The 26,312-nt window shown below is 36.8% G+C and overlaps 1 protein-coding gene across 7 annotated transcripts in view; it reads left to right on the forward strand.

Moving 5' to 3' along the window:
• The first annotated feature begins 2,919 nt into the window (after nt 1-2,919).
• RNF111 (ring finger protein 111) overlaps nt 2,920-26,312 on the forward strand; it is an 86,074-nt gene continuing 62,681 nt past the window's right edge. For 4 of the 7 annotated variants that reach the window (XM_068552547.1, XM_068552561.1, XM_068552569.1 and 1 more), the window contains exons 1-2: nt 2,920-3,278; nt 4,190-4,236. In XM_068552547.1, coding sequence (XP_068408648.1) covers nt 3,270-3,278; nt 4,190-4,236 — 56 coding nt within the window. In that variant the 5' untranslated portion in view covers nt 2,920-3,269. Of the gene's footprint in view, nt 3,279-3,444; nt 3,618-4,189; nt 4,237-26,312 lie in introns of those variants that run through there. The other 3 variants (XM_068552555.1, XM_068552586.1, XM_068552594.1) reach the window with 3 other exon arrangements.

Raw genomic sequence — 26,312 nt, forward strand, 5'->3', positions numbered from 1 at the left:
CCAATCTTTCCTCTACTCTGCTTATATAATGGTGTCTCTGACAGTCAAATGTGATTTTTATTCCTCTGATTGATTTCCTTTAATAGCTTCTCATAGTTTTAAATATAAAATAGTTCAGATTCCTTATCCTAGCAAAAACCTTACTTAATATATTTCTATCTACTTTGCTTCCCTCATCTTTTGATAGTTTCCTTGCATGACACATTCAGTCGATCCTAGTAAAGAATTTGTTTCATGCTGTTTCAACTAGAGGATTCTGTAGCTTAGCACGTGCTGATCTTTCTGCCTGCAATGCCCTCTCTATTTGCTTTATTTAACTGTCTTCATTCATGTTGCAAAATTTAAACATTAAATTTTGGTTTAATGTTTGACTACATGTTTGACTACAGTGTTTCATCTTCTCTTGGTTTAACTACAGTGTTTCATCTTCGTGTTCTCAGAACGTGAGTGTACCGTCCTTTACCTTCCACATTACAGTGTAAATTGTGGGTTTGCTTTCTGGGTCTTGTAAACTACTTCAAGTAAAGCAGTGGTTATGTACCTAGTACTCACAATGTGCAGCACAATGTCTAGCACATAGTAAGTACTTGATAAATGAATAGTTCTAAATACACTAAAGACCTGGACTGGTGCAGAGTACAAAGAGGAATGGGTCGATTTTCGATATATGAGATATTTCATTGGCAGAATTGGAAGGACTTATTCACTAATTAGAGGTAGGGAGTGAAGAAGAGTCATCAAAGATGACCATTATGTTCCTAGTTAGATAACTTGGTCCTATTGATTGAGACAGGGAAGACTGAGATGGATGGGGTTTAAACACCGTATACGTACATTCATTTATTTATTTTGGACACGATATGTTAGAAATGCCTGTGGCACATTAAAGTGGAAATGACATATACAGTAAACAGCCATATGGGTCTAGATCCCAGTCAACGCTGTCCAACAGAAGTATAATGTGAGTTACAAATGTAATTTAAAATTTTCTGGTAGCCATATTTTAAAAAGTAAAAGAAATAGGTTAATTTAATTTTAATAGTATATTGTACTTAACCTTGGATTTCTCGACTGCACTATTAACATTTTGTGCCAGAGAATTCTTTGTTGTGTAGGGCTATCCTGTGAATTGTAGGATGTTTAGCAGCATGCCTGGCCTCTTGTTAGTAGTTGCCAATAGCTCCCTCCCCACACAAGTTGTGACAACCAAAAATGTCTCCAGATATTGTTAAATGTCTTGGGGGGGAGGAGATGGTACCAAATCACCCCTGTTTGAGAACCATCGATTTAACCCAATATAGCCAAATTATTATTTCAACATGTAATCAACATTAAAAGTTATTGAGATTTTAATAATTTTTTGTATTGTATCTTTGAAATTGGATGTATAGATTTCACTTACAGCACTTCTCAGTTTGTACTAGCCACATTTCAAGTGCTCAGCAGCTACATGTGGCTAGTGTATACCTTTTTGAAGCACATAGGTCAAGAGCTTTAGAGAAATGGTTCGGTCTGGAAATACATGGCTTTGAGAAGTCATAAGTTGATAACAGCTAAAACCATGGCAGTAGATAAGATAGTCCAGGAAGAATTTTTTATTTAGAGTGAGAAAATAGGAGGATTGAGGAAAAATCCTAGTCCAATGCTCTTCTGGTCTCCCCACACGATCTGCTACCCTTTCTTTTTTATTATCATTGTCATTTTAAAATATTTTCTTCACTGAACAATATGGAGAACATGAACAAACACAGGAAAGGGTATTGAGAAAGACAAGCTGATGACAAAGGGAGGGAATTAATGTTTATTGAACACTTAATTGGTAACTAATGTTTGAAGCGTTATGTGAACTGTCTTAATCTCACAAGAACCCTTTAAGAGAAATGATGTTACCTCAGTTTACAGAGGAGGAAACTGAGGTATTTTTGTTTTTGTTTTAAATATGCTTTTATTTTATTTTTTTAAATTGAGGTAAAATTGACATTTTCTTTCTTTTCTTTTCTCCCTCTCTCTCTCCCTTCCTCCTTCTCTCCCATCCTTCCTTTCTGGAAACAGATTTACAAAGGTCTAATCAATTAGACAGCTAGCTGTTAATTGGCATCACTGGGATTTTTTTTAATTTTTAGAATTCTTTTTCAAATTCTTTTCCCATTTAGATTACAGAATATTGAGCAAAGTTCCCTGTGCTATACAGTAGGTCCTTGTTGGTTATCTATTTTACACATAGCAGTGTGTACATGTCAATCCCAAACTCCCAGCCTATTCCCCCCCACCCCCAACTGTAATTTCATTCTCTAAGTCTGGCATCACTGAGATTTGAAAGGAAGTTTGACTGATTCCAAAGCCTACATCCTTTCCCCCTACATCCTCCTAATGCACGTAATGAAGCATTTGCTATCTACTGATTTTTATAAAATAAGTAAGAAGGCGTATGTGATTGTACAGTTAGTTCCCAGGATACCTATCACCACTTTTCATCTGATTTCGGAAGCAAATTCACCTTAACGGTGAGGTACCATGATCTCCATGTCATTGGCAAGTATGATTTCAGTATCATTTGCTGCGAAAGACACTAAACCACGATGTTTTTGTTTGTTACCTTAAGTACTGTCAATAATTCTGTAGTTAGTTGTAACTTTTAGTTATGAAAAAAATCAGCCAAGACGTAGTCAGCATTTTGTTTAAATACTGACCGCATTTCACCAAGGAAAATAAACTAACGAGCTCTGTGACATCGCTCCGTTTCGCCAACAGACTGATAAAGCGAGTTCGAAGGGGCAGGCTCGGGGAAGAGGGGGCGGCACGGTGAGAAACGAGAATCTGAGCAAGCGCAGAAACAAACAGATGTTAATGGAGGCGAGAAGGCTACTGCGCTCTCACTTTGCGAACTGTCGTAAAGCCCCCAGTGTCGTGCTCGCTCGGTAGAGGAGGGATTGGTTAGGCGGCGGCGGCCGGAGAGCAGCAGCAGTGGCGGCGACGGTGGCGAGGTGTTCGGTCTGCGCAGCATAGAAACGCCCGCAGCTTCGGGGAAGGAGTTCCCGTGGGACCAAATTAGGCATTCTGAACCCAAGCCGGGTCAGCTGGGCCGAACTAGGCGCTGCCGCTCGTACAGTTTTGGTGGCGGTGACAGACGCTGCTCTTGACTGTCGGGGCCTATTAGGCCAACATCCGAGGCGCGGATCACTGGCTCTCGACGCATCCTCTTCCCCCCTTACATCTCCTGTCTTCCTTCCTGGGCCAGTGATTCCCGGAGCCTGGGAAGAGGGTTGCTAATGATTAAGGTGAGGAGGGCGGGGGGAGGGGATCGATTGGAGGCCGCGCGTGCGCGCAACGGGGGAGGGGCCGGGCTGGAGGGGAGAAAGAGGAAGGGCTGCGGCCGCGGAAGGCTGGGGTCGGCGACCGGCCGGTTATTGCTGGCTCCGTAGTGACTTAGGGTCTGGGTCTCTGCAGAAGATTTAATTGTGTTTGAGCAAAGCATTTGTCTACAGACACACCCACCCCCCTCAGTAAGGGGCTGTGGGTGAAGGGATTTCTTTCCCTTTTTCGACTCTCCCTAGAGTCTTAGGATGGGGGCTGAGGACTGAGGCGTGGGAGTGCGATTTGACAATGGAGTGATGAAGGTAACCCGCACCCGGGGTGTTGGAGGGCGCTAAGTCAGCCCTGACGGTTAGGGAGTTGCCTTCTTCTGTGACGAAGGAAACGTAGACCGCAGAACAGCTGAGATACAGACCCGTCAGATTTTTGTATAGAGTTGGCTGGTTGGTCATTAAAAAAGAAGCTTGATATTTTTGTTACTGTTTTTAGAGAATTTATCAGAGTCAGTAACAATGTTGTAGTTGGAAATATTTGTTCTATGCTGCAGAAATAGAGGTTTGTTACCATAGTTCTTAAATAGGTTATAGTAGATCTTTACAGATAAGTTCTTAACGCACATCTAAGTTTTAACGTTTAAAAAATACCAGGAAGTATAGGGTATTCATTTAATTTGTTCATGTTTGTAGTGTGGGGTGATTCCATTGTATTGCATGCTTTCCTGTTTCTTGGTTTATGTGCAGTATGAATTTAGAACTCTCTAGGGTGGTAAAATGCCAGCTGACATAGACTTCATTTCATAGTTCATAAAGCTTTTTGAACCTGACTTAATCCAAACTTTATTTCATTTGGTGTTTTATGTTTAATTTTCTTGTTTTAGGGACCTCTTCAACCAAAAAGAACAGACTGGGGAAAAGATAAGCTAAGGTTCCATTTCCTTTCCCATTTTTGTTTTTTGTGTCATTGCTTTCAAATGTTAGTATGTGATTAAGGTATTACATAGAAGTTTTATAATACTGGTTTTACTTGGTTTTATTAGGATGAAAAATCTACATTTTGATATTTCATTACTATATGTTTTTTAGTAAAAATTTTCACGTCAGTGTGAACCAGGTTATTTTTTTATACAAAACAGTAGTGTTTGGTCGTGTTTGTGAGACAAAACAAGTAGGGTGAGAAAGAAACCCTTTCACTTTGAAAAGAATCTTAAATTTTTTTTTTTTAAAGCCTTGAATTATTTTACTTTTGTCCATCTCTTGTCATTTAACCTTGGACAAATGACATCTCTCTCCTGTGCATTTGTTTGCCTCTACAATTCAGAGTAGTATTCTAAGAACTGGTGAGGGTATTTATGAATTGGTCTGAACAATATTGTAGGGAAACTAGGAAGATTAGAATTTCTCCTTGTACATCAGGGAAGCTGTATCTTGTGTATATGGATCCTTCTGTCACTTTTTCCCTTTTGTTTGGTGTCTTTTGGTCACTTGCATGTTAGTTCTTTCACTAGAGTTGGTTTTTGACGAAAGATGTGGTAAAAATAATTTCATTTTGGTGAAAAATGCATCGCAGTGGAGGTTATACCTTGACAAATTTCACTTCAGTACTCTATTTCTACAGATAATTGAAAAATAGCTATACTGATCTTTAAGATAAGAGGTCAGCAATTTACTCGTCTAAAGCAAAGGAATAGTCAATAGATATTCCTAAATAGTTATTTTCACTTTAAAATTTAAAATGTGGAATAAAAACCTCATTGAATCAAACCAATTAAAAATTTTAGATGCTTCTTGTATTATTTTGTCAAAGAGGGGTTTCTGTAACATGCTTTACTTAGAGCGTAATTATATGTGCCCTTGTTTTGACATTTCCCCTGGTGGCTAGGATTTCAATAGGAAAAAAAAAAAGTGACAGTACTAAAAATGATGGTAAAGTATGTTATAACTTGATATTAACATTCTGTGGGTGACATTATTATACATAAAGAGTATAGGGCTAGAGACAGGAGATCTGGATTTTAAATCTAGCTTTGCTTGCTATTCATTAGATCTGTGACTTTGTGGATGACCATCCATCCGGGGCTTCAGATCTCTCTCAACTGTTAAATGAGAAGTGTGGGATAGGTAACTCTAGTTTTCTCTAGGTCCCAATTTTAATGGTTTGCATTTTTTTTTCTTTTTTTTTTTTTTTAAACATCTTTATTGAAGTATAATTGCCTTACAATGGTGTATTAGCTTCTGCTTTATAACAAAGTGAATCAGTTATACATGTACAATATGTTCCCATATCTCTTCCCTCTTGCATCTACCTCCCTCCCACCCTCCCCATCCCACCCCTCTAGGTGGTCACAGATGGTTTGCATTTTTAGTTAGGCGTTTTTGGTATTAATCGTATTCATCATGATCCAGTCCCCAGAAAGAAATGCTATACTGAGAGTATTAATTCCTTCATGGTATGTATATATTAGAGACAGGGGGGAAAAAAAAGACGAAACAAAACAAATGATTGAGCCATGTTTGTTGTTCTAGATAATGCTTCTGTCCCATTGTAGATATTACTCATGATTAGCTCTCATATGATACTAAAAAATGAAACTTTTACTGCTGCTAATGCTCTTTAAATCATCCTGAGTAATTTTTCTTTCAGAAACCCGTAATCATTGTTGAGTGAATTTCCAGAAATGCATTTGAATGCCTTACGCCTCTGTTCTTTCTTTGCTGCATCCCATAGTGTTTTGGTAACAGCTGGCCCAAGTTTCTGCAGGTACTCAATTTATACCATGACGTGAGCAGTGAGTGAGCTACAAATGTTTAAAAACAAATACTAAACTGAGCTTACATTTTAGATAGAGGTACTGCATTACTATTTAATCATTCTGTAAGTATTTATTGATTGTCTCATGTTCTTGGCATTATTCTTGGCCTTCAGTGAAGAAGGCACTCTGCCTTCATGCAGTGGATATTTTATTAGGGGAAACAATAAACAGAATAGCTTTATGTAGTGGTAAGTGCCATGAAGAAAATAGGGGCATGTAATGGAGAATGAATGAAAGTGGGGCTCTACTGTGCATTGAGAGGTTAGAAAGGGCCTCTTTTTAGAGGTAATACTTGATTTGCGATCAGTGATTAAAAAGAGTCAGCCAAAGTGGCAATCTGGAGGAAGAGTGCTGCAGACAAAGCAAGCAGTAAATACATTAAATTGGGTTTGATTCTGGAGAATCTACAATTGTGAATTAATTGTTTGGTTTGTCTGTTAGGCTTTTTCATAATTACTGATAGACAATTGTAAAAGGAAGGTTAAAAATACTTATGTGTAGTAACCAAATGTAGTGTGTTGACATTGTTTAAATTCTGACTCAAACCAACTGTAGAAAGTAATTTTTGAAGCACTTTGGAGGAAATTTGAATGTAGATAGGTATTAGATGATTTCAAGGAATTATTGTTAGTTTTGTGAGGGATGCTAATGGCATTATGTTTATGTAAGAAAATGCCCATTTTTAGAGATGGAGACTGAAGAATGAGGAAGAGAAATTTGTTTGGTATTCGTTTAAAAATACTTCAGAGCAAAGAAAGGATGGCAGAGATGAGTTAGATGAAGCAAGTGTGGAATAATCCTGATAATTGTTGTGCTGGAGTGATAGGTGTATGTGTAGTAATAATATTGTTCTCCTTTTCTGAGGTTTGAAAATGTTCATACTTTAAAATGCATTTTAAATAATATATACCCTATTTAGATGTCTTCTCCTTTTTTTTCTCTTCCTCCCAGTTTTGATAAAATGTAGACTTTTGTTCCTCTTTCTAAACATTCATCATTTATTCAACAAGTATGAGTACTGTATTTCAGGCACTGTGTCGGTGCTTGAGTTAAAACAAAGAGCAGGACCTTAAGGCCTGCCTGTGAGGAGCTTATGGTTTGCTGGATGAAGGGAGAGTCTCTCAGTGTGGACTGTGTTAACATGAAATCATAGGTTTCTGTGTTTTCCTGAGGGTATACAGGATCAGCATCTTAGTGTTTATGTGGTTACTAAACAAATATTTTTCTTGGGACATCCCTGGCGGTCCAGTGGTTAAGACTCTGTGCTCCCAATGCAGGGGGCACAGGTTCAATCCCTGGTTGGGGAACTAAGATCCCACATGCTGCACGGTGTGGCCAAAAAAAAAAATTGTTTTTTTCTTTTTCTAGAGAATTGGGAGTTTAGGAAGTTCTATATGCAGTTGTGTGCCAGTCTGAGTCACTGTTGTATTCATTTCCCTTATTCATATGTGCTATAGGGCATCAGAATAAATCACTTTTTTACTTTACCACCTTTTGACATCCCAGTTTGCCTTTATTTAAATTTTTTATTTTGAAATAATTTCAAACCTAAAGAATTTCAAACCTAAAGAAAAGTTTAAAAAATGGTAGTGAGAACTCTTCAATATCCTCTAGTCAGATTTACCAGTTTTTAAAATTTTGTTGCATTTGCTTTAGTGCTCTTTTCTGAATCACTTGAAAGTAAATTGAATGTATTATGCCCAAGTCTCTAAATATTCACTGTGTATTGTATTCTTTTGCATTATCACAATACAGTCACCAGATTCAGGAAATCTAACATTGATAATACTGTATTATCTAATCTATCTAATCTATAGCCCCTATTCCAGTTTTGTCAGTTTGTCCCAGTAATAGCATTTGTTTCTTTGTAGCATTTTCCCCATAGGATCCAGGCCAGGATTGCAAATTGCATTTAGTTGTCATATCTCTTCAGTCTCCTTTCATCTGGAACAGTATCTTAGCCTTTCTCTTTCATTGTATTGACATTTTTGAAGAATACAGGCTGTATATTTCATAGAGTATTCTCAATTTGGATTTGTCTGATGTTTCCTCATAATTAGATTCAGGTTATGCATCCCCAGCGGGGGATTTTGTATCTTTCTCAGGGTATGATATTGAAGTACCTGTTATCGGTCTGCCCCTCATTGGTGATGTTAAGTTTTAGTTACCTGGTCACGGTGTTGTCTGGTTTCTTCACAGGAATGTATAGTTATTATTTTTCCCCTCTCACCTAATAAGCAGTCTGTGGGGATAACTTTGAGATAGAGCATATATCCTGCTTCTAATCAGATCTGTATTTTCATGAAATTTCCCTCCTGGATTTGACATCCATTGATGATGCTTGCCTGTGCTGATGTTTATATTGATGGTTGCAAAATGGTTATTTTCTGACTCCATTTCTTTATGTCAGTAGGTGTTCTGTTTTAAGGCAGAAGCATCCTTTTATCTATCTGTTATCAATATGGACTTATGTACTTCCTATCTTACTCAATGGGTTATACTACATTACTGCCTTTATTTATTTTGATGCTCAGATTGTCCCAGGTTTGTCCAGTGGGAGCGTTTCTACCCTGGCTTCTGTGTCTTTTTGACATACTCTCATAATTTTTTTGGAGTATTTCCTCTCTTTTTGCACATCTCAGTCCTGGAATCAGCCATACTCCAAGGAGCCCTGGGTCCTTACAGTGGGGAATCCAATTTGCTTTTGAGTTATCTATTTATATATAGAAATAAGCTCTTCTTTTCTGGATCAGGACATCTTTTGAGAAACTAAATTTAAATTAGACTTTGATAGTGGGTTTGTATTTCTCTGAAGATTTTGTTTATGAAGTAATTACATAAGATTGAGCAATTATATTTACCGTAAAGCAATTATTTTATTCTTTTCTTTTTCAAATACATAGGTTCTGATTTGATCTTAATCGTGATCAAATGAAATAGAAGAAAAAAAAGGTTATTTTATTTTATGTTGCCTTGTGTCTGTGTGTGTATGTATATGTGTGTGGGGAGGGTTTAACCACTTAACTGTTAAAAAATGACTTAAGGTTTATATACTTAACTGTTTTTTTAAAAAAATAAATTTTATTTTTTTATTTTTGGCTGCATTGGGTCTTCGTTGCTGCACGCAGGCTTTCTCTAGTTGCGGTGAGTGGGGGGCTACTGTTCTTTGCGGTGCGTGGGCTTCTCGTTGCGGTGGCTTCTCTTTGTTGTAGAGCACGGACTCTAGGCGCACAGGCTCTAGGCGCATCGGCTTCAGTATTTGTGGCACTTGGGCTCCGTAGTTGTGGCTTGTGGGCTCTAGAGCGCAGGCTCAGTAGTTGTGGCGCACGGGCTTAGTTGCTCCGCGGCATGTGGGATCTTCCTGGACCAGGGCTCAAACCCGTGTCCCCTGCACTGGCAGGTGGATTCTTAACTACTGCGCCACCAGGGAAGTCCCTACTTAACTGTTTTTACCTGAGTCATCAGACATTTTGGTTTGAGGAAATTGTTGCTTTTTAACTAGCTTTTTAAATGAAAATGTTTTTATTGTAATATAGAATGATATTTCATACAAGAGTGGGAACTCAAAGGCACATTATTCCAGGCAGTTACTGTTACATCTTGGTATATTTCACAGCCATTCTCTCACTTTTGCATCGGTATTTGCTTTATTTGTCTTTAAGTATTTTTCCTGGCAGTATTTTGAATGATTTTTATTTATTTATTTTTTAAAAAATTTTTATTTATTATTTTATTTATTTATTTTTGGCTGCATTGGGTCTTTGTTGCTGAACGCAGGCTTTCTCTAGTTGCGGTGAGCGGGGGCTACTCTTCGTTGCGGTGCACGGGCTTCTCATCGCAGTGGCTTCTCCTGTTGTGGAGCACGGGCTCTAGGCGCGCGGGCTTCAGTAGTTGTGGCTCACGGGCTCCAGAGCGCAGGCTCGGTAGTTGTGGCGCATGGGCTTAGTTGCTCCGCGGCATGTGGGATCTTCCGGGACCAGGGCTTGAACCGGTGTCCCCTGCATTGGCAGGCAGATTCTTAACCACTGCCCCACCAGGGAAGCCCGATTTTTATTTTTGAACCAATTAACATCTGTACATGGTTTAAAAGTTAGTTCCAAATGGCTTATAGTGAAAAAAAGCAACAGTCCCCTCTGCTACCCCTCCTAATCTCCTAGTTCCACTTCCTAAGTGGGAACACTTTCGGCTCTTAAAAAATATTTTTTCTTTTGGTATTTACCTTCATATTTCTAAATAATATGCTTATATATCTACTTAGCCACTTTAGATGTCAGTTTACATTTTTTGTTTTTTAAAATAATTATTTAATTTTTTAAGGTAAAATACATATCAATACAAAGGATACTAAATTCCCAGGGTACAAAGGGTATACAGGGAAAGATAAGTCTTCTTGCCATCCCTGTCTTCCTACCACCCAGTTCTTTTCCCTGGAGACATATTCCCTCTTCTTAGTTTATATGTATCTCCAGAGCAGTGGTTCTCTGTGGTCTGTGGAGTCTTGAGGGGGGGTCTTCAAATGTTTCAAGTTATCTGTTGGTTTGAAACTATTTCATAATAATACTAACTTCTTCTTTGTTACTTAACTGTGTTGACATTTGCACTGATGGTGCAAACACAGTGGTGGGTAAAACTACTGGCCGTGCAGTGCATATCAAGACAGTGGCAAAAATTGTACTAATAGTCATGTTCTTCATCACTATACATTAACGGTTGGGGAAAAAAACCTGGTTTCATTTAAGAATATCCTCCATGAAGCAGTAAAGCTTGTTAATTTTATTAATCTTGACGCTTGAGTACATGTTTTTTTAATATTTCATGTGACAAAATGAGAAGAATGTTATACGACACTTCTGCTGCATACCAAAGTATGATGCTTGTCTTGAAGAAAAATATTTGTGTGATTGAGTTGCGCGCCGAACTAGCAAACTAGTTGCTTTTTTCATGGAACACTATTTTTACTTGAAAGAATGACAAACTGTAGTTATTTAAACTTGGGTATTTGTACATATTTTCTCAAAAATAAATGAAGTGAGCCTGTTACTTTAGGGAAAACAACCAACAGAATTTATTGCCAGGATAAAATTAAGGCTTTCAAGCAGAAATTAGAATTTTGGAAAACATATCTGCCACTGTGATCTTGGCAACGTCTCAGGACCTTGCTGATGAAATTGTTGGTGATATTAACAAATGTGATTTTTTAAAATTTGCTGTGTTATAATGAAACGTGTCATTGTTTGGAAGATGTGCATAACTCGGTGGACCAACTTTTTTCAAAAGATCAATGCAGGATATTAACAGAATCATGCTGTGGGTATAAGGGCCTACTTAAGTGCAAGATAGATCAATAGATTTTTTTTTTTTTTTTTGATCAATAGATTTTAAATGAAATGGTCTGGAAAGTTTCATTGATATGGTTTCAGAGTCCACCTTGCAGCTAACCTTTACAGAATTACGCGTATTAAGTTTTGGCTTAATACCAAAGAAGAATAATATCCACACTTATCTGAAAATATTAAAAATATTCCTTCTTTTATCAACTACATATTGGTGTGAAGCTGGATTTTCATTTTAGAAATTTTTGAATTTTTAGAATTTTAGAATTTTGAAATTTTAGAATTTTTCATTTCTGACTACAGAAGCAGATATAAGAAATCGGGTTTCTCTATTAAAGAGATTTGCAAAAATGTACAGCAGTGCCACTCTTACTAATTTTTTTGGAAAAATACATTCATAAATGTTACTTATTAGCATGGAGTGGATTTACCTTTGCTGATTTTAAATAAAAAATTTTAAAGCATTTACCAACTTTCCTTTATAATATTATTACCAGTACATACAACCCACATAATAAAAGCTCTTTGAGTTCCTCAATTATTTTTTAAGAGTGGAAAGGGGTTCACAAGTCAAAAAGTTTAAAGACTGCTGCTACAGCTGGTTAATCCAGAGGGTTAAGCAGTTTTAAGCGTTACCTTTTGACTGCTTATGGAAAAGGAGTTCACACTTCTGTCTTTACCGTTTCTCCCAATATAGTTGTATCACAATTTTAGATTATTTTATTTTTCCTGATTTTCAAAAACATACTTCATGTTTACTCTTCTATTATATAAATATCAGTTTAACCTTTTACTGTAAGAATATAAATGTTTTGAGAGGCTTTGTTACTCTTTATACAGATTCACAGTCAATTCATAAAGGTCTCTGGGTTTCTTTAACTCCATGGTCTCGTATGTTGCATATTTTAAATAACAATTCAGCGTATATTTACTGAATGCCGACTATGTGTTCAGCACAGTAGTGATGAAAATCAAGTCTTGGCCTTAGTGGGAAAACAAGTAAATTTTACAGATGGTGATTATGGAAATAACTGAGCTGGAAAAAGAAGGTGGGGGTAGGGTTAGCTTTTTAAGTATAAGGTGGTCAGGGATGGTCTCAAGGATAAGGAAACATTTAAGCACAGACCCAAATGAAGCAGGTAGGAGAGCCTTATGGATATCCTGGGGACAAGCATTCTGGGCAGATTGAATAGCAATAGTATGCTTGGCCGGCAGAGGAATAGCCAAGAAGCTGTTGCAGCTGAAGTGGAGTGGAGGAGAAAATGGTAGTCTCTTAGGACAAAGGTAGAAAGGGTTTATGTCCTTCATTTTTAGGAAACGTTCTTGTATTAGCTTTGATAACTACTTAGTCATTTTTTCCTCTGTTCTCTTTTTGGAATTGCTTGTGAAGTCAGATGATTGAATTTTGTTGCTGTTTCGTACTTGCTGTTAGTTCCTCTGTGTGTGTGTGTGTGTGTGTGTGTGTGCGTGTGCGCGCGCGCGCACATGCGCATATTTTTAAAAAATGCTTATTGTGTGCCATCTCCTTTTCTTCCCACTCCCCTTCTTTCTGTTCTTTGTACATGTTAGGCCCGTTCCTGCTACATGATCTTTCCTTACTGTTTCCCCCTGCTAGGATTGCTGTTCCTCTACAACTGCGTGGCTTGGTTGACTGGTGGCTGGTTCCTTCTCATGATTCGTGTCTTTAGCTTCTTAGCGAGGAGACTGTTGATGGTTAACCTTTACCATTTGTTTTATTTCCTTAAGAGCACATATTTCTAAAATTATCTTGATTGTTTGTCTACTTGTGTCTTGTCCTCATTTGCATGCAATTTCCATGAGAGACTTTCTGTGTTCTGTTCACTGCTGATCCCAGTGTCTAGAATGGTGCCCAGCTTGTAATGGGCTCTCAATAAATACTTGTTGAATGACCACAATACATAAGTAAATGGTAGCTAATGTATTATCAGTGATATTGTATCTTCTAAAATGTTAATAAACTACTGTAAAATTCATTTCTGTTACCTGGGTGTTGTTTCCAGATCCTGATCTGATTTCAGATGCTTGGGATAGAAAAAGTTTGGATAACTTGACTTGTAATTATCCTCTTAGAACTGAATAGATCTTTTCTGAAACCTTCTTCCTAGACTTGCATTTACCCATTTTATTCCAGTGTGAGTGAATATTTTTCCTCATAGATAGCAGTTCTGGGTAGCAGTTCTAATGCCTCGACTTACTTTTCAGTCATCTTCCTTTATCTTGAACAAGTTTCAATTTAAAAGATTTTCTTCTTTTCTCTCCTGTCATCTTCACTAACCCTTAGTTGCCTCTTTTTCAGTTGCCACTTTCTTCCCCAACAGGAAGAAGTCACAGTTTATGTATACTGAAACCAAAATTCTGAAGATTGCCCAAAAAGTATGTGAGTAGATGTTTGTAGGCTAGACATGTATAGGAATCCACATTAAGGTTAGGATTACTATATTTATCTAGAATACAAAATTCTTGGAACAGGGTAGCATCTTAACTATCTTTTAAATTATCACCTTGAGCAGTGACTGGTAGCAAAAAACTTAAAAAGTTTATTGAGTAAAGTAGCTGACATTAGTATACTGGATAATAAATTCTTGGTTTCCCCAAACCAGTACCCTGGGATTGTTTAATAGCTTGCTGTTTTTGCTTTTTGCCACAAAGATTTTCACTTGCTGTCTGAATACACAGATTCAAGGAAGACAAAAATGTCATTTGGTCCAAATAACCTTGGAAATCCCTAAAGTTGCCCATAAAATATAAAATATAGATATACAGCCTCTAAAAGTCCAACACATCCTATTTTTCCTTCAGTGTTGGAACAAATCACGTTTCATTGTTAAACACCAGATGAAGTTGTAGGCTATGTTTGTGGTCCATGTTATGGGAAAAATAAATGGCTCCAAACATTAGAATCTGACAGCACAGCAAGATGCTCATATCATGAGAGGCACATGGGAAGTAAGGCCAACTAGAGAGTAGTAAAATATTACCTTTTTGTGTTCATTTTGGGCATACACTCATTGAGCAGAATAGCAGGCATAATCTACATGGTTTAAATTATTTTTTTTTCTTCATATAGTTGAATTTATATTAGTGTGCTCTCTATCCAGAGGTGTTCCCCCATCCAGTTTTCAGCCTTTACCTTCAGTCATTAAAGTGTCAGTAACTCTTCCTGGTTTTTCTCTTATGACTCTTTTTCTCATTCTTTAAAACATACTATTTAATTAATATTCTCCAGGTTACATATTTTGACCTAGATCACATAGGTAGAGCAAAAGCAACTTTTATCTAAGTACGCTTGGACTTTGTTCAGGGAGAAATTTTTCCCTTGGACACTTTTGCTCAGCATATTAGATCTTACATTCTCAAAGTAGCTGCCATGTTTTCTAATCTAGTTTTCTGTTTTATTTTTATTTTGTTACCCCAACCTTTGCTTTGGGGCTTTAACAACTCAGGGTTTTGGTCTGATCTGCAAGAGGAATTTGAGGTTCTCTCGAATAAGACTAACTTGAGGTGGGTGTACCTACAGAACTGAAGGCCTGCCAAAAAAAAAAAAAAAAGGAAAAATTCATGGGGGGCAGATTGTGGACTTTTTTGCCAAGATGATTTCTAAAAGCTAGTTGACTATTTAGCTTTAAAAACAGTAATGAAAGCCAGTATGTGCATAATACATTATTTTGCCTAAAATTTATAACAAGCTTTTGAGGTAAATATTTCCATTTTTCAGATGAGGAAATTTAGGAACAGGATGGTTAGTAACGTGATGAAGACTCACAGCAATGATGGAGTTGAAGGGATTTAAGTTCATTAGGTTTTGAGTCACATGAGAAAGGAATTCCAAAATTCAGGGGCTTAATCTGAATTTCTGTAATACCTTTAATGAAAACAGTAAGCTGTATTTTTATCTCCCCTGGGCATGGCCTTTGTTAAAAGAGAGGGAAGGATGGTGATATTTTATTTGGATGGTGTGATTAGGAGGGACTTAATTTTTCTGTGCTTTTTCTGTGTATTCTAGATTTTCTGTAGTGAAGATATTTTAAAAATCAATTGAAGTATAATTTATAAAAAGTATAAGGCACACATTTTACTGTACAGTTCAGTGAGTTTTGGCAAATATATACATCCATGTAACCAACACCCCGATCAGGACATAAAACATTCCATCACCCTAGAAAGTTCTTTCTTGCTCCTTTGCAATAAGTCATCCCTATCTCCTGTCCCAGGCAACCACTGATCTGATTTTTGACATCATGGATTAGTTTTGTTTGTTCTAGAACCTCATATACATACAAATCATGTAGTATTACTGTTTTGTGTCTGGCTTCTTCTGCTCATTAAATATTTTCTGTCTAGCATTTTATTGTGAAAAATTTCAAACATATAAAAGTTGAAAGAATTGTACAGCAAGCACCCATTTCCCTATCACCTAGATTCTACAGTTACCAATTTGCTTTTTTGCCTTATCACATATCATTCCATCTATCCATTCCTCTAACCATTCATCAGTCAAGTTTATTGGTGTGTGTGGTGTTTTGTTTGTTTGGCTTTGTATTGCAAATTAAGTTGCAGACATCAGTGCATTTTACCCCTAAACAAATTCAGCTTCCATGTCATTGACTAGAGTTGAATATTTGTTTACAGTTCTTTGTTTTTGAAGTAAAATTACATACAGTGAAATGCACAAATCTTAAGTGTACCATTTAAGTTTTGCCAAATGTATACATTTGTGTAACCCAAATCCTTATGAAGAGGTAGAACATCACCGTCACCTCGGAAAAGTTCCCTCACGTGCCTCCTGTTCAATTCTTTCCCCCTATCCTTTGTAGAACACAACCGCTATTTTGATTTTTTTTCATCTTAGACTAAATTTGCCTGATCTAGAACTTCATATAAATGGAATCAGTATAGATAGATGTTTCATATCTGATTTCCTTCCCTTAGCAGGGTGTTTTTGAGAGTCATCTGTAATGTTACTTGTATCAGTAGTTCCTTCTTTGCTGTTGTTCTTGTTACTGTTTGGTATCCCATTGTACCTATATATCATAATTTGTTTATCTTTTCACTTGTTGGAGATTTGTTTTTCCCAGTTTTTGGTTCTTATGAGTAAAGCTCTGAACATTCACATACAAATGTTTTTGTATACCTGTATTTTCCAACCTAGGTGTGGATTTACTGGATTATAGGTTAGGTGAACGTGTGACTTTACTAGCAGCTACTAAGAGTTGTATGTGGAGTTCCAGTTGTGCCATATCCTTAACATTTGGTGGTTTTGGTCTTTTTAGTCTTTTAGCCTTTTATTGGGTATACAGTTGTATCTCACTGTGGTTTTAGTTTGCATTTCCCTGATAACTGAAACTATTGAGCATTTTTTCATGTACTTACTGGCCATTTATATATGTTTAGAAAAATGTTAAAAATTATTTGCCTGTTTTTTGGGGGGTTGTCTTATTCAGATGTAAGAGTTTTACATATATTCTGGATTCAAATTGGGTGTGTGTTTGTATATACATGTAAATTATATATATGTATATGTAATTTTCTCTGTCTTATGCTTGCTATCTTGCCTTTTTGTTTTCTTAATGGTATCTCTGAAGAATAGAAGGCTTTTATTTTTATAAAGTCTAGTTTCTCAGTTAAAAAAAAAATGTTTAGTCCTTTTTGTGTTCTATGAAATCTTTGCCCATGGTGTGATCACATACATTTTCTGTTCATTTCTTTTTGAAGTTTTAGCTTTTAGGTTTAAGTCTGTGATCTGTTTTGAGTTAATTTTTGTATCTGGTGTAAGGTAGGGGTTGAGATTTTTCCCACACAGCTCACTAGTTGTTCCACCACCATTTGTTGAAAAGAGTTACTCTTTCCCTATTATCTTGGCACTGTTGTTGAAAATCATTTGATGATATGTGTGAGGCTATTTCTGGACTTTCCAGTCTATCTGTATGCCAATAGCACCCTGTTTTGTTACAGTTGGGCTTTAATGTCATCTTGCTGTTTGTTTTCTATTTGTCCCATTTATTCTCTGTTCCTTTTTCCGCCCTTCTCTTGTCCCCTTTAGTCTTGAGTTTTTTTTAGTTTTGTTTTTTGCATTACATTTTACTTCCACTATGGACTTACTAGCTATACCTACTTGTTTTATTTTTTATCTTTGATGGTCTCTTTGGGTTCACACTATGCATATTTAACTTTTCACAGTCTGCCTTCAAGGAATAATAGACTATTTCATGTATAATGTAAGAAACACAACAGTCTATTCTTTGCTCCCCTTCTGTGCTTTGTGTTATTATTGTCATACATTTTACTTTTACATGTTAGTAGTTTTGGGAGGATTTCTTTGTTCAAATTTTGGGGGGGTGGCTAGAGAATAATCCTTGTGAAGGTGAGTGTCTTTATGAGGAAGATGCTGGTAGAACTCACTTTTTTCCATTCCACTTTCACAGAAGTGACCAGATGGTGATGATTTATGAAAATGTCTTTTAAATTTGATAAATTCAGACCAGAAAACTTAGATATTTGAGGCTAAAAAAAAGATGGTTATATCATATATTCTTTTTGTAGAACTAGAGCAAAATTAGAACTTGGAGCATTTGTAACTGAATGTCTCTGAATATTACCCAGTTATTGACTTTAGGCAAATTATTCAGTGAAAAACATTAAAAAAATTCCTCCCCTATGTTTTTAATCTGTATATAAGGTAAAACTTAGTTGTACTTTACATTAATTAAAGTTTTTGTTTTTAAATGATTTTGCTCATCTCATTCTAAGCTTTTATTTTCAGGTCTTGATTTTGTCATTCAGTTTATATGTAATCCTTTTTCAGCTTTGTGTCACTTGAGACTATGGTGAGCATTCCATTTATGCCCTCATGTGAAATCATGGCTAAAAACAGATTTTGGAATGCACGTCGTAGGCCGATTTTTAATTATACAGCTCATTTTATGTTGCTGATTATTTGTATATTCCAGACAAGTTTTGGGATTGCTCTTTATTCTGTTTTAACTTCTAAGTGTATTGTAGCTTACAATTCTTCTCTACCTATTGAAGGGTAATGAAGTTGAGACTGTGCTGCCTGATTAGAGTGGTAGGGAGCGAGCTTAGTGTTAAGGGTGGAAATGAAGGGAGAACATAGGGCTTTAGTTCTTGTGAAGTAGATTCCTCCGTCTCATACTAAATTAAAACAAATTCTGGGGGAAATCTTGTAATTCTGTGGACCTTAGTCTATTCTTTCATATGCTGAAAAGTATCCCAAGAAGTCATCTTACTTTCTCCTTTTCTTCTTAACAGTAATTCTAGACAAATAGTTGTTTGAAGTGGAATGGCATATTTGAAGATTATATGTTGTCTCTCAGAAGATCATATGTTGTCTTTCAGATCACTGGTTTTTAAAATTTTTTAGGTGTACTTCATCATTAAATATATGGTTCATTCAGAGAACTTCTGCCATGGAAAATAGGGTAATCAAGTCTCGTTTCTTCCCATTTCACTATTTTTCCTTTTATTCTTCCTGGAAAACCCTCCTTGGTACAGCTTCCCCTTCAGAATTGAATTAAGTTCTACTCCGGTTTGTTTCAGTGCATACCTCTTTCATGACACTGCATTTTAACAACCTACTGATAGGTTTCTCTACCTGCTGGACTGTAACTTCTTAAGGACAGGTCTGTGTCTTATTCATCTTTGTATTTGCAATATTTGGGACAGTCTGGCACTTAGGAAATGTTCATTGCATGGTGTATTTGTTTGCTAGGGCTTCCATAACAAAATACCACATGCTGGGTGACTTAAATAACAAAAATCTATTTTGTCACAGTTCTGGAGACAAGAAGTCCAAGAACAAGTTGTGGGCAGGTTTGGTTTCTCCTGAGGCCTCTCTCCTTGGTTTGCAGATGGCTGCCTTCCTGTTGTATCCTCACATGGTCTTTTCTCTGTGTCTCTCTGAGTGTCCAGATTTCCTCTATTTATAAAGGACACCAGTCAGATTGGATTAGGGCCCACTCATTTGACCTCATTTAACCTTAATTATTTCTTTGAAGGCCCTATATATAGTCACATTCTGAGGTACTGGGGGCTAAGGTTTCAACATATGAGTTTTGAGGGGACACAATTCAGTCCATAGCACATGAATTTTTTGATTTGGCATACATTCCAGCTGAAGGGGATTTGTTATGGTCCAACACCAAACCAAGGTTGTCAAGGTTGGGACCAAAGATTTCCTAGTTTGTATAAGAACAAATGGCTTAATTCTAGTGTTTTGTCTTAATGTAGTTGTCGTACATATTTAATGATTAAGACGCTGTAGCCTTTAGTGCTTGGAAGTACTACTACTACTAAGTTTTCTTTCCTTCACTCTTTATATCACAAAAAGGTGATAAAACACACTCACACATGCATTTGGGCACATGAATGCTTTGTGTACATATTGGCTGTTAATGCATGGTTGCTGAACATTTTAACCCAAGAAATACATTTTTTTAATTGAAGTACAGTTCATTTACAATGCTGTGTTAATTTCTGCTGTACAGCAAAGTTATTCAGTTGTACATATATATACATTCTTTTTTTTTATTCTTTTCCATTATGGTTTATCACAGGATATTGAATATAGTTCCCTATGCTATACAGTAGGACCTTGTTGTTTATCCATTCTATATATAAGAGCTTACATCTGCTAACCCCAAACTCCCACTGCGTCCCGACCCCACCCCCGCCCCTTGGCTACCACAAGTCTGTTCTCTATGCCTGTGAATCTGTTTCTGTTTCGTAGATACGTTCATTTGTTTCATATTTTAGATTCCACATATAAGTGATATCATATGCTATTTGTCTTTCTCTTTCTGACTTACTTCACTTAGTATGATATTCTCTAGTTCCATCCATGTTGCTGCAAATGGCATGATTTCATTCTTTTTTATGACTGAGTAGTATTCCATTGCATATATGTATCACATCTTCTTTATCCATTCATCTATCGATGCACATTTAGGTTGTTTCCATGTCTTGGCAATTGTGAATAGTGCTTCTATGAACATAGGGGTGCGTGTATCTTTTTGAATTATAGTTTTGTCCAGATATTTGTGTGCGGGCTTCAGTAGTTGTGACAGGCGGGCTTCAGTAGTTGTGGCTCGCGGGCTCTAGAGCGCAGGCTCAGTAGTTGTGGCACATGGGCTTAGTTGCTCCGCGGCATGTGGGATCTTCCCGGACCAGGGATTGAACCCATGTCCCCTGAATTGGCAGGCGGATTCTTAACCCCTGCGCCACCAGGGAAGCCCCAGCATTTGTTATTTGTAGACTTTTTAATGATGGCTGGTGTGAGGTGGTACCTCATTGTAATTTTGATTTGCATTTCTGCAATAACTAGTGATGTTGAGCCCAAGAAATACATTTTTATTTGCCAAATTCCCAGTGGTAATTTGGAAAGGTGACACCATTCAATAATTTCTCTGTAGAAATTCCATGAATTATACATAATTTCCCAGTGTATACAGATACATGCCTTGCTATCCCAGTGGAGCTACCAGACAGTTTTAGACCCTTTCTTTTCCCTTGGTAGTTCCAGCCTTAGAGGCCCACTCCCTCCTCCCTTAGTAGTTCAGTGTAAGATTTTTGGGGATATTGTTGGCAGTAGTCAGGTAATGGTGAGATTGGAGAGCAGGGTAAGCTCCATTGTCTCTCATTTGTCTCCTCCCTTTCCTAGGAATGGGGGAAATTTGCAAATAATACCCTAGTGCCCCCCTTCCCCTTAAAAAAAAGTTTTTATTTTACAGTTTTTCATTTACAGAAAAGTTGCAAAGATAGTACACAGAATTCCCATAAACCCCTCACCGTTTCTCCTATTGTTAACATCTTACCTATTGTACATGTATCACAACTAAGAAACCAACATTAGTACATTACTTGATTGTAGTCTCCTGTGCTCTCACAGTTTTTCCGTCTTTCCTTGTTTTCATGACTAACAGTTTTGAGGAGTGCTTATCAGGTGTTTTGTAGAATGTCCCTCAATTTGGGTTTGTCTAATATTTTTCTCATTGGTTTGACTGGGGTTGTGGATTTCGGGAAGAATACCACAGAGGTGAAGTGCCCTTGTTAGCATCATGACTTATGATTGATGATATTAACCTTGATCACCTGGTCAAGGTAGGGTTTGCCAGGTTTCACCACAGTAAAGTTACTGTCCTTTCCTGTTGGTCTTTTTTCTTTTTTTGGAAGCAAGTCATTAAAGGGGGACAAGTTGTTCAAAGTTCCACCTTCTGGAAGGGATGTATCTACAATAATCATTGGGAATTCTTCTGTCTTTTCACTCCCACTTATTTATTCAGTCATTTGTTTATATCAGTGTGGACTAAATGGATATTTATTTCAGACTTTGGGTTTGAATTCAGTACTATGTTATTTATTTTGTTGCCACAACTGTTCTAGCTTTGGCCATTGGGAGCTCTTGCAGGTTGGCTCCAGTGTCCCTTTGACATGCCCCTTCCTTTTGTGTTTTGTGTCCTTTACTTTTTGGCACTGTAAGATGCTCCAGGCTCATCTGTTTTTCTTGCCACAGTTCTAGTATCAGCCATTCCTCCAAGGAGCCCTGATTCCTTTTGTTGAAGAATGATATTAAAAATCAGAATCTGGGTGCTGGGTCCTAGTGCCCTTTTTCTTCAATTCCTGTGCACAATGTGGAAAGTCTGAATCTGGATATTTGGATGAATGGTAGAGTGGTTATAGCATCACACATTTTTATCATAGTACTTGATAGTATCTGTGTGTGTTGACTTTGTCTTCTGCTATGGAGTCATAAAAGCAGATTTTTAAAAGTACTTCTAAGTGTTTAAAAAAAGAAAAGTTAAAGTTAGAAAGCTTTAAGGAATGTATGCTTGTTTTAGGGCAGGCAAATGGGGAAGAGTCATTAGGTTCTTCTGTTTTATTCTGAATTTCAGAAAAGATGAACTCTCTTTGGATGCAGAAAGGAAGGGTGTCATCAGGAAACCTTCCATGGACAAAGAAGTGTGTTTGAGAACTTATGCTAACAGGAATTTCAGGCTTCCTTGAGCCTATTCCTCTCCATTATTATCATCATCATTATTGCTGTCATCATCAGTAATATTATTTTGCCATAACTGCTGTTATTCCAACCTTACCTTTCTTTTCCATAATGCTGAAATTTTTTGTTTTTCAACATACAAGTCATTTACAAATGATTTGTAGACTGTCAGGGCAGGTAAAAGATTAGGGAGGTCGGAGCCTCTTTCCAATTGCTTTTGCTGGAGTTTGGTTGCAAGTAATGGAAATTTGAGCTTTTAAATCTATTACTGCCTTGAAACTTTGCTAAGTATTTTAGAAAATGAATGGATCTGGATCAAGAAAAGAGTTTGTTGTTGAATTCTCTTGGAAAACCTGGTTTGAAATAGCAACTGTAGCTCTAAGAAAAGGTTTTAGTCAAAGAATAGCAGAGTTCATCATTGTCATAACAGTTGAAGAAAGAGCCAGTGATATTCACAAGGTTTTCTGAACTTAATTTCTAATCTTTTAAAGATTCTATAGTTCAGCCTTTGTCCTCCTACTTATATTTAGCAATTTAGATCTGACACCCACTAGGGACCAAAGTTTTTAAATAACAAATCTGAATCTCTCTCCTTTTTTTTTTTTTTTTTCCTATTTGGTTATTTCGCTTTATAAATTTCTCAAAAAAAAAAAAAAAAGAATAAAAGTAAGTAAAACATTATAGGTAGAATTCACATATGTTTTCCTTCTTGTCAGTTTGAAGAAACTTTGCATATTAGGAATACAGTTTCATATTTTGCAGGTATTTTGTATATTTTATTCTTTTACCATTTTTGTGAATTTATATGCGTTTTTTTGTACCATCGACATTGTCATCTTATTTGTACATTTTCAATAAAAATTGAGATAATATTGTTAGTCACAATTGACATGTTACCATGTTAACCCATGGTAAGCAACTACAAATTTTTAACCATATTATTATAAATATGTCTAAAACATGCTGTATGCTTGTTTATTTTACTGAGAACAGTCCTCTGGATGGCTCAGAATCATGATTCTGAACATCAGCTTTTATTCTTTGCTTATTACAGTGTTGCCCTCAGAATCTGTTCACAGAAATAATGTTATTTAATCTAGGCAAACTGCTGACTTTTTAGTCATTGGGACAAGTGGCCTAGTTCTTCTATCTTTTAATTATTAGGTGCTGCCACCAGTATTCCGTCTGTTATACCTGTAATCAGACAACTAAGCTTATTAATATTAAATATAAAATAATAGTCTCTGAGTATTGAATTGCATGTGGCCTTTCTGACAATTATTTTGAACCTTCGTAGAATCATTTTCCTTTAGGCTCTGTTCCCAAGAGTTGAAGTTGTTGGAAATCTGACTTCCAAATAAGTGGAGTATTTATTACTGCCTTACAGAAAGAGAAAAGGAGTTATTTCAACAACATGATAAAACCTGAAGAGTATTTTACGCAAGGGAATTATAAGTTACTGAATAACGAAAGATACCATATTTTAACACGAGTATTTTTTTGGGTGGGAGTATGAAGGTTTTTTTTGTTTTTTGTTTTTTTTCATTTAGGGGGTATGAAATTTAAGGCCAAGTGTGATACCAGCAAGAAACAGCATTCATTCCAAAATGGCATAATTCTGTAGTGTTCTGCAGTTTGTGGTTCTAGCTCACTTGTTGAGCAGTGCTCTGAAAAAATGTAGACAGCTTCAGGGTCATATTTTGGTGTTTTGGCTCAAGTTTGGTCGATTCTGGGGATGCAGCCCTTGATTTGGTGAACAAGTTCTCCTTCCTTCACACCACCCTCCAACGCTAAAACCACCTTTTGCCCCCACCGCTGCAAAGCCTTCTCCCTGGTCTCTCTGCTTTCTCTCCAGCCTCTTGCTGTTAGCACCACCTTCAATCTAAACTGTGTTAAGTAGAAACATTATCCCTCACTTTTTGATGATTTGACTCTAGCTTAGTCTCTCCCTCTAAAAAACAAAAGCAAAAAAAAAAAAAACCCATACCCCAAACATCAGAGTACTTAGATACTGTCATTCTTTGCCATGTCTCAGCATTGTTTGAAATGAAGGATTTTCTCTGCCTGGCATCACCTTCTGCATGCTTCATGGTTTGACTTAGATGTCACCTTCTATGTGAATCCTTTACCAGAGACACCACATGCTTTCTCCTTTGTGTTCTATAGAGGGTGCTTTTATTTATATCATTATTCATAGCATTTTGTATTTTGGGTCTTTATGTTCTTTTTGTCATACTAAATTATGAACTTCTTGAAAGATAAGACCCTATATCTTATTTATATCTCTGCCCACAGATCCATAAAGCCCTCATAGGTAGTGATTCTTGTGTGTCCACTTTAAGTTGGTTATTGCATTTGCCTTTGACATAGGCTTGTAGTTATTCTAGAACTAATTGAATAACTAGGCATATACTGTCAGAAATTTTCATCTTGACTTTTTCAGCCCACCATCATTTGGTTCCACCCTACCTATTTCAAATAGTATTTCCTGCTTCTCACAAGGATGTGCTCACTGCTTCGTTGAGGTTGTGACTCTTTGTGACTTCAAAGAGTCTTGCATAAGCCACAATTTTTATTTTTGTATTTTTGATTTTGATTTCTCCTTATTTCTTTAGCATCATTCAACATATGTGACTGTTTATTTGTAAGTAAAAGACCAAATCACTTAAAATTGTTAACAAAAATTAGTTCAAAATGTTAAATGTACTCTGGTAAAGATTTCAGATCTTATTTAGCAGTATGGTTTAATTCTACATTTAGCTCTTGCAGATTATTAAATTTTGATAAGAAATTAGGCAAGTTAAAGCAGATATCTTTCCACATATAAAAATATTGTCTTTATGTTGGCCTCTATCACTTTAAAAAAGAAAGAACTCTCAGTTCACTGAGTTCCAGTCTCCAAGGAAACCTGGATGCCACTTGAAGTTCAGTTTTGGAAACTGACAGTTTAAATAATAATAATCTCTTTTTTTTTTAAATTTATTTTTAATTTTATTTATTTTTGGCTGCGTTGGGTCTTCGTTGCTGCGCATGGGCTTTCTCTAGTTGTAGTGAGCGGGGGCTACACTTCGTTGCGGTGCGAGGGCTTCTCATTGCGGTGGCTTCTCTTGTTGCAGAGCACAGGCTCTAGCTGCGTGGGCTTCAGTAGTTGTGGCACGTGGGCTCAGTAGTTGTGGCTCGCGGGCTCTAGAGCGCAGGCTCAGTAGTTGTGGCGCACGGGCTTAGTTGCTCCGTGGCATGTGGGATCTTCCCGGACCAGGGCTCAAACCCGTGTCCCCTGCATTGGCAGGCGGATTCTTAACCACTGCGCCACCAGGGAAGCCCAATAATAATAATCTCTTAAGAGTAGTTTGTGAATTTGAAGCTTTGTGAAAGTTGGCAGATTGATTATTTGAAAAACTATCAAGAACGAAAGATTGTGGAGGTTTGTTTTCCTTGAACATTTTTTTGACTTTTTATGGACGCTTTTCACTTAACTATAATAATTATTGTACTTTCATTGGTAAAGATTATTTGATGATAGATTATTACTTTCCAAGCATGAAAATTTCTTCATACAGATAAGTTCAGAAACAACGTGCCTAGGTAGACTAGTATCAGTAACCAAAAAGCATAATCAACTCTCAAGTTTGACAACTTCATTCAGATTTGCTAACAATTAGATGCTATCAGTTTCTGCCCTATTCTCTCATTAAGCTGTCCAGGACTGGTGGTCATTTCTGGTCACTAAGGAGGAATTTTATGCTTAGCCAAGATTCTCATAAAAATCATACTATCATCTATTTGACTTATATAGTAATCTGCTACTAACAAAGTTGTGTCCTAGTCC

This window comes from Eschrichtius robustus, chromosome 1 (assembly GCF_028021215.1).
Source record: "Eschrichtius robustus isolate mEscRob2 chromosome 1, mEscRob2.pri, whole genome shotgun sequence".
NCBI lineage: Eukaryota > Metazoa > Chordata > Mammalia > Artiodactyla > Eschrichtiidae > Eschrichtius > Eschrichtius robustus.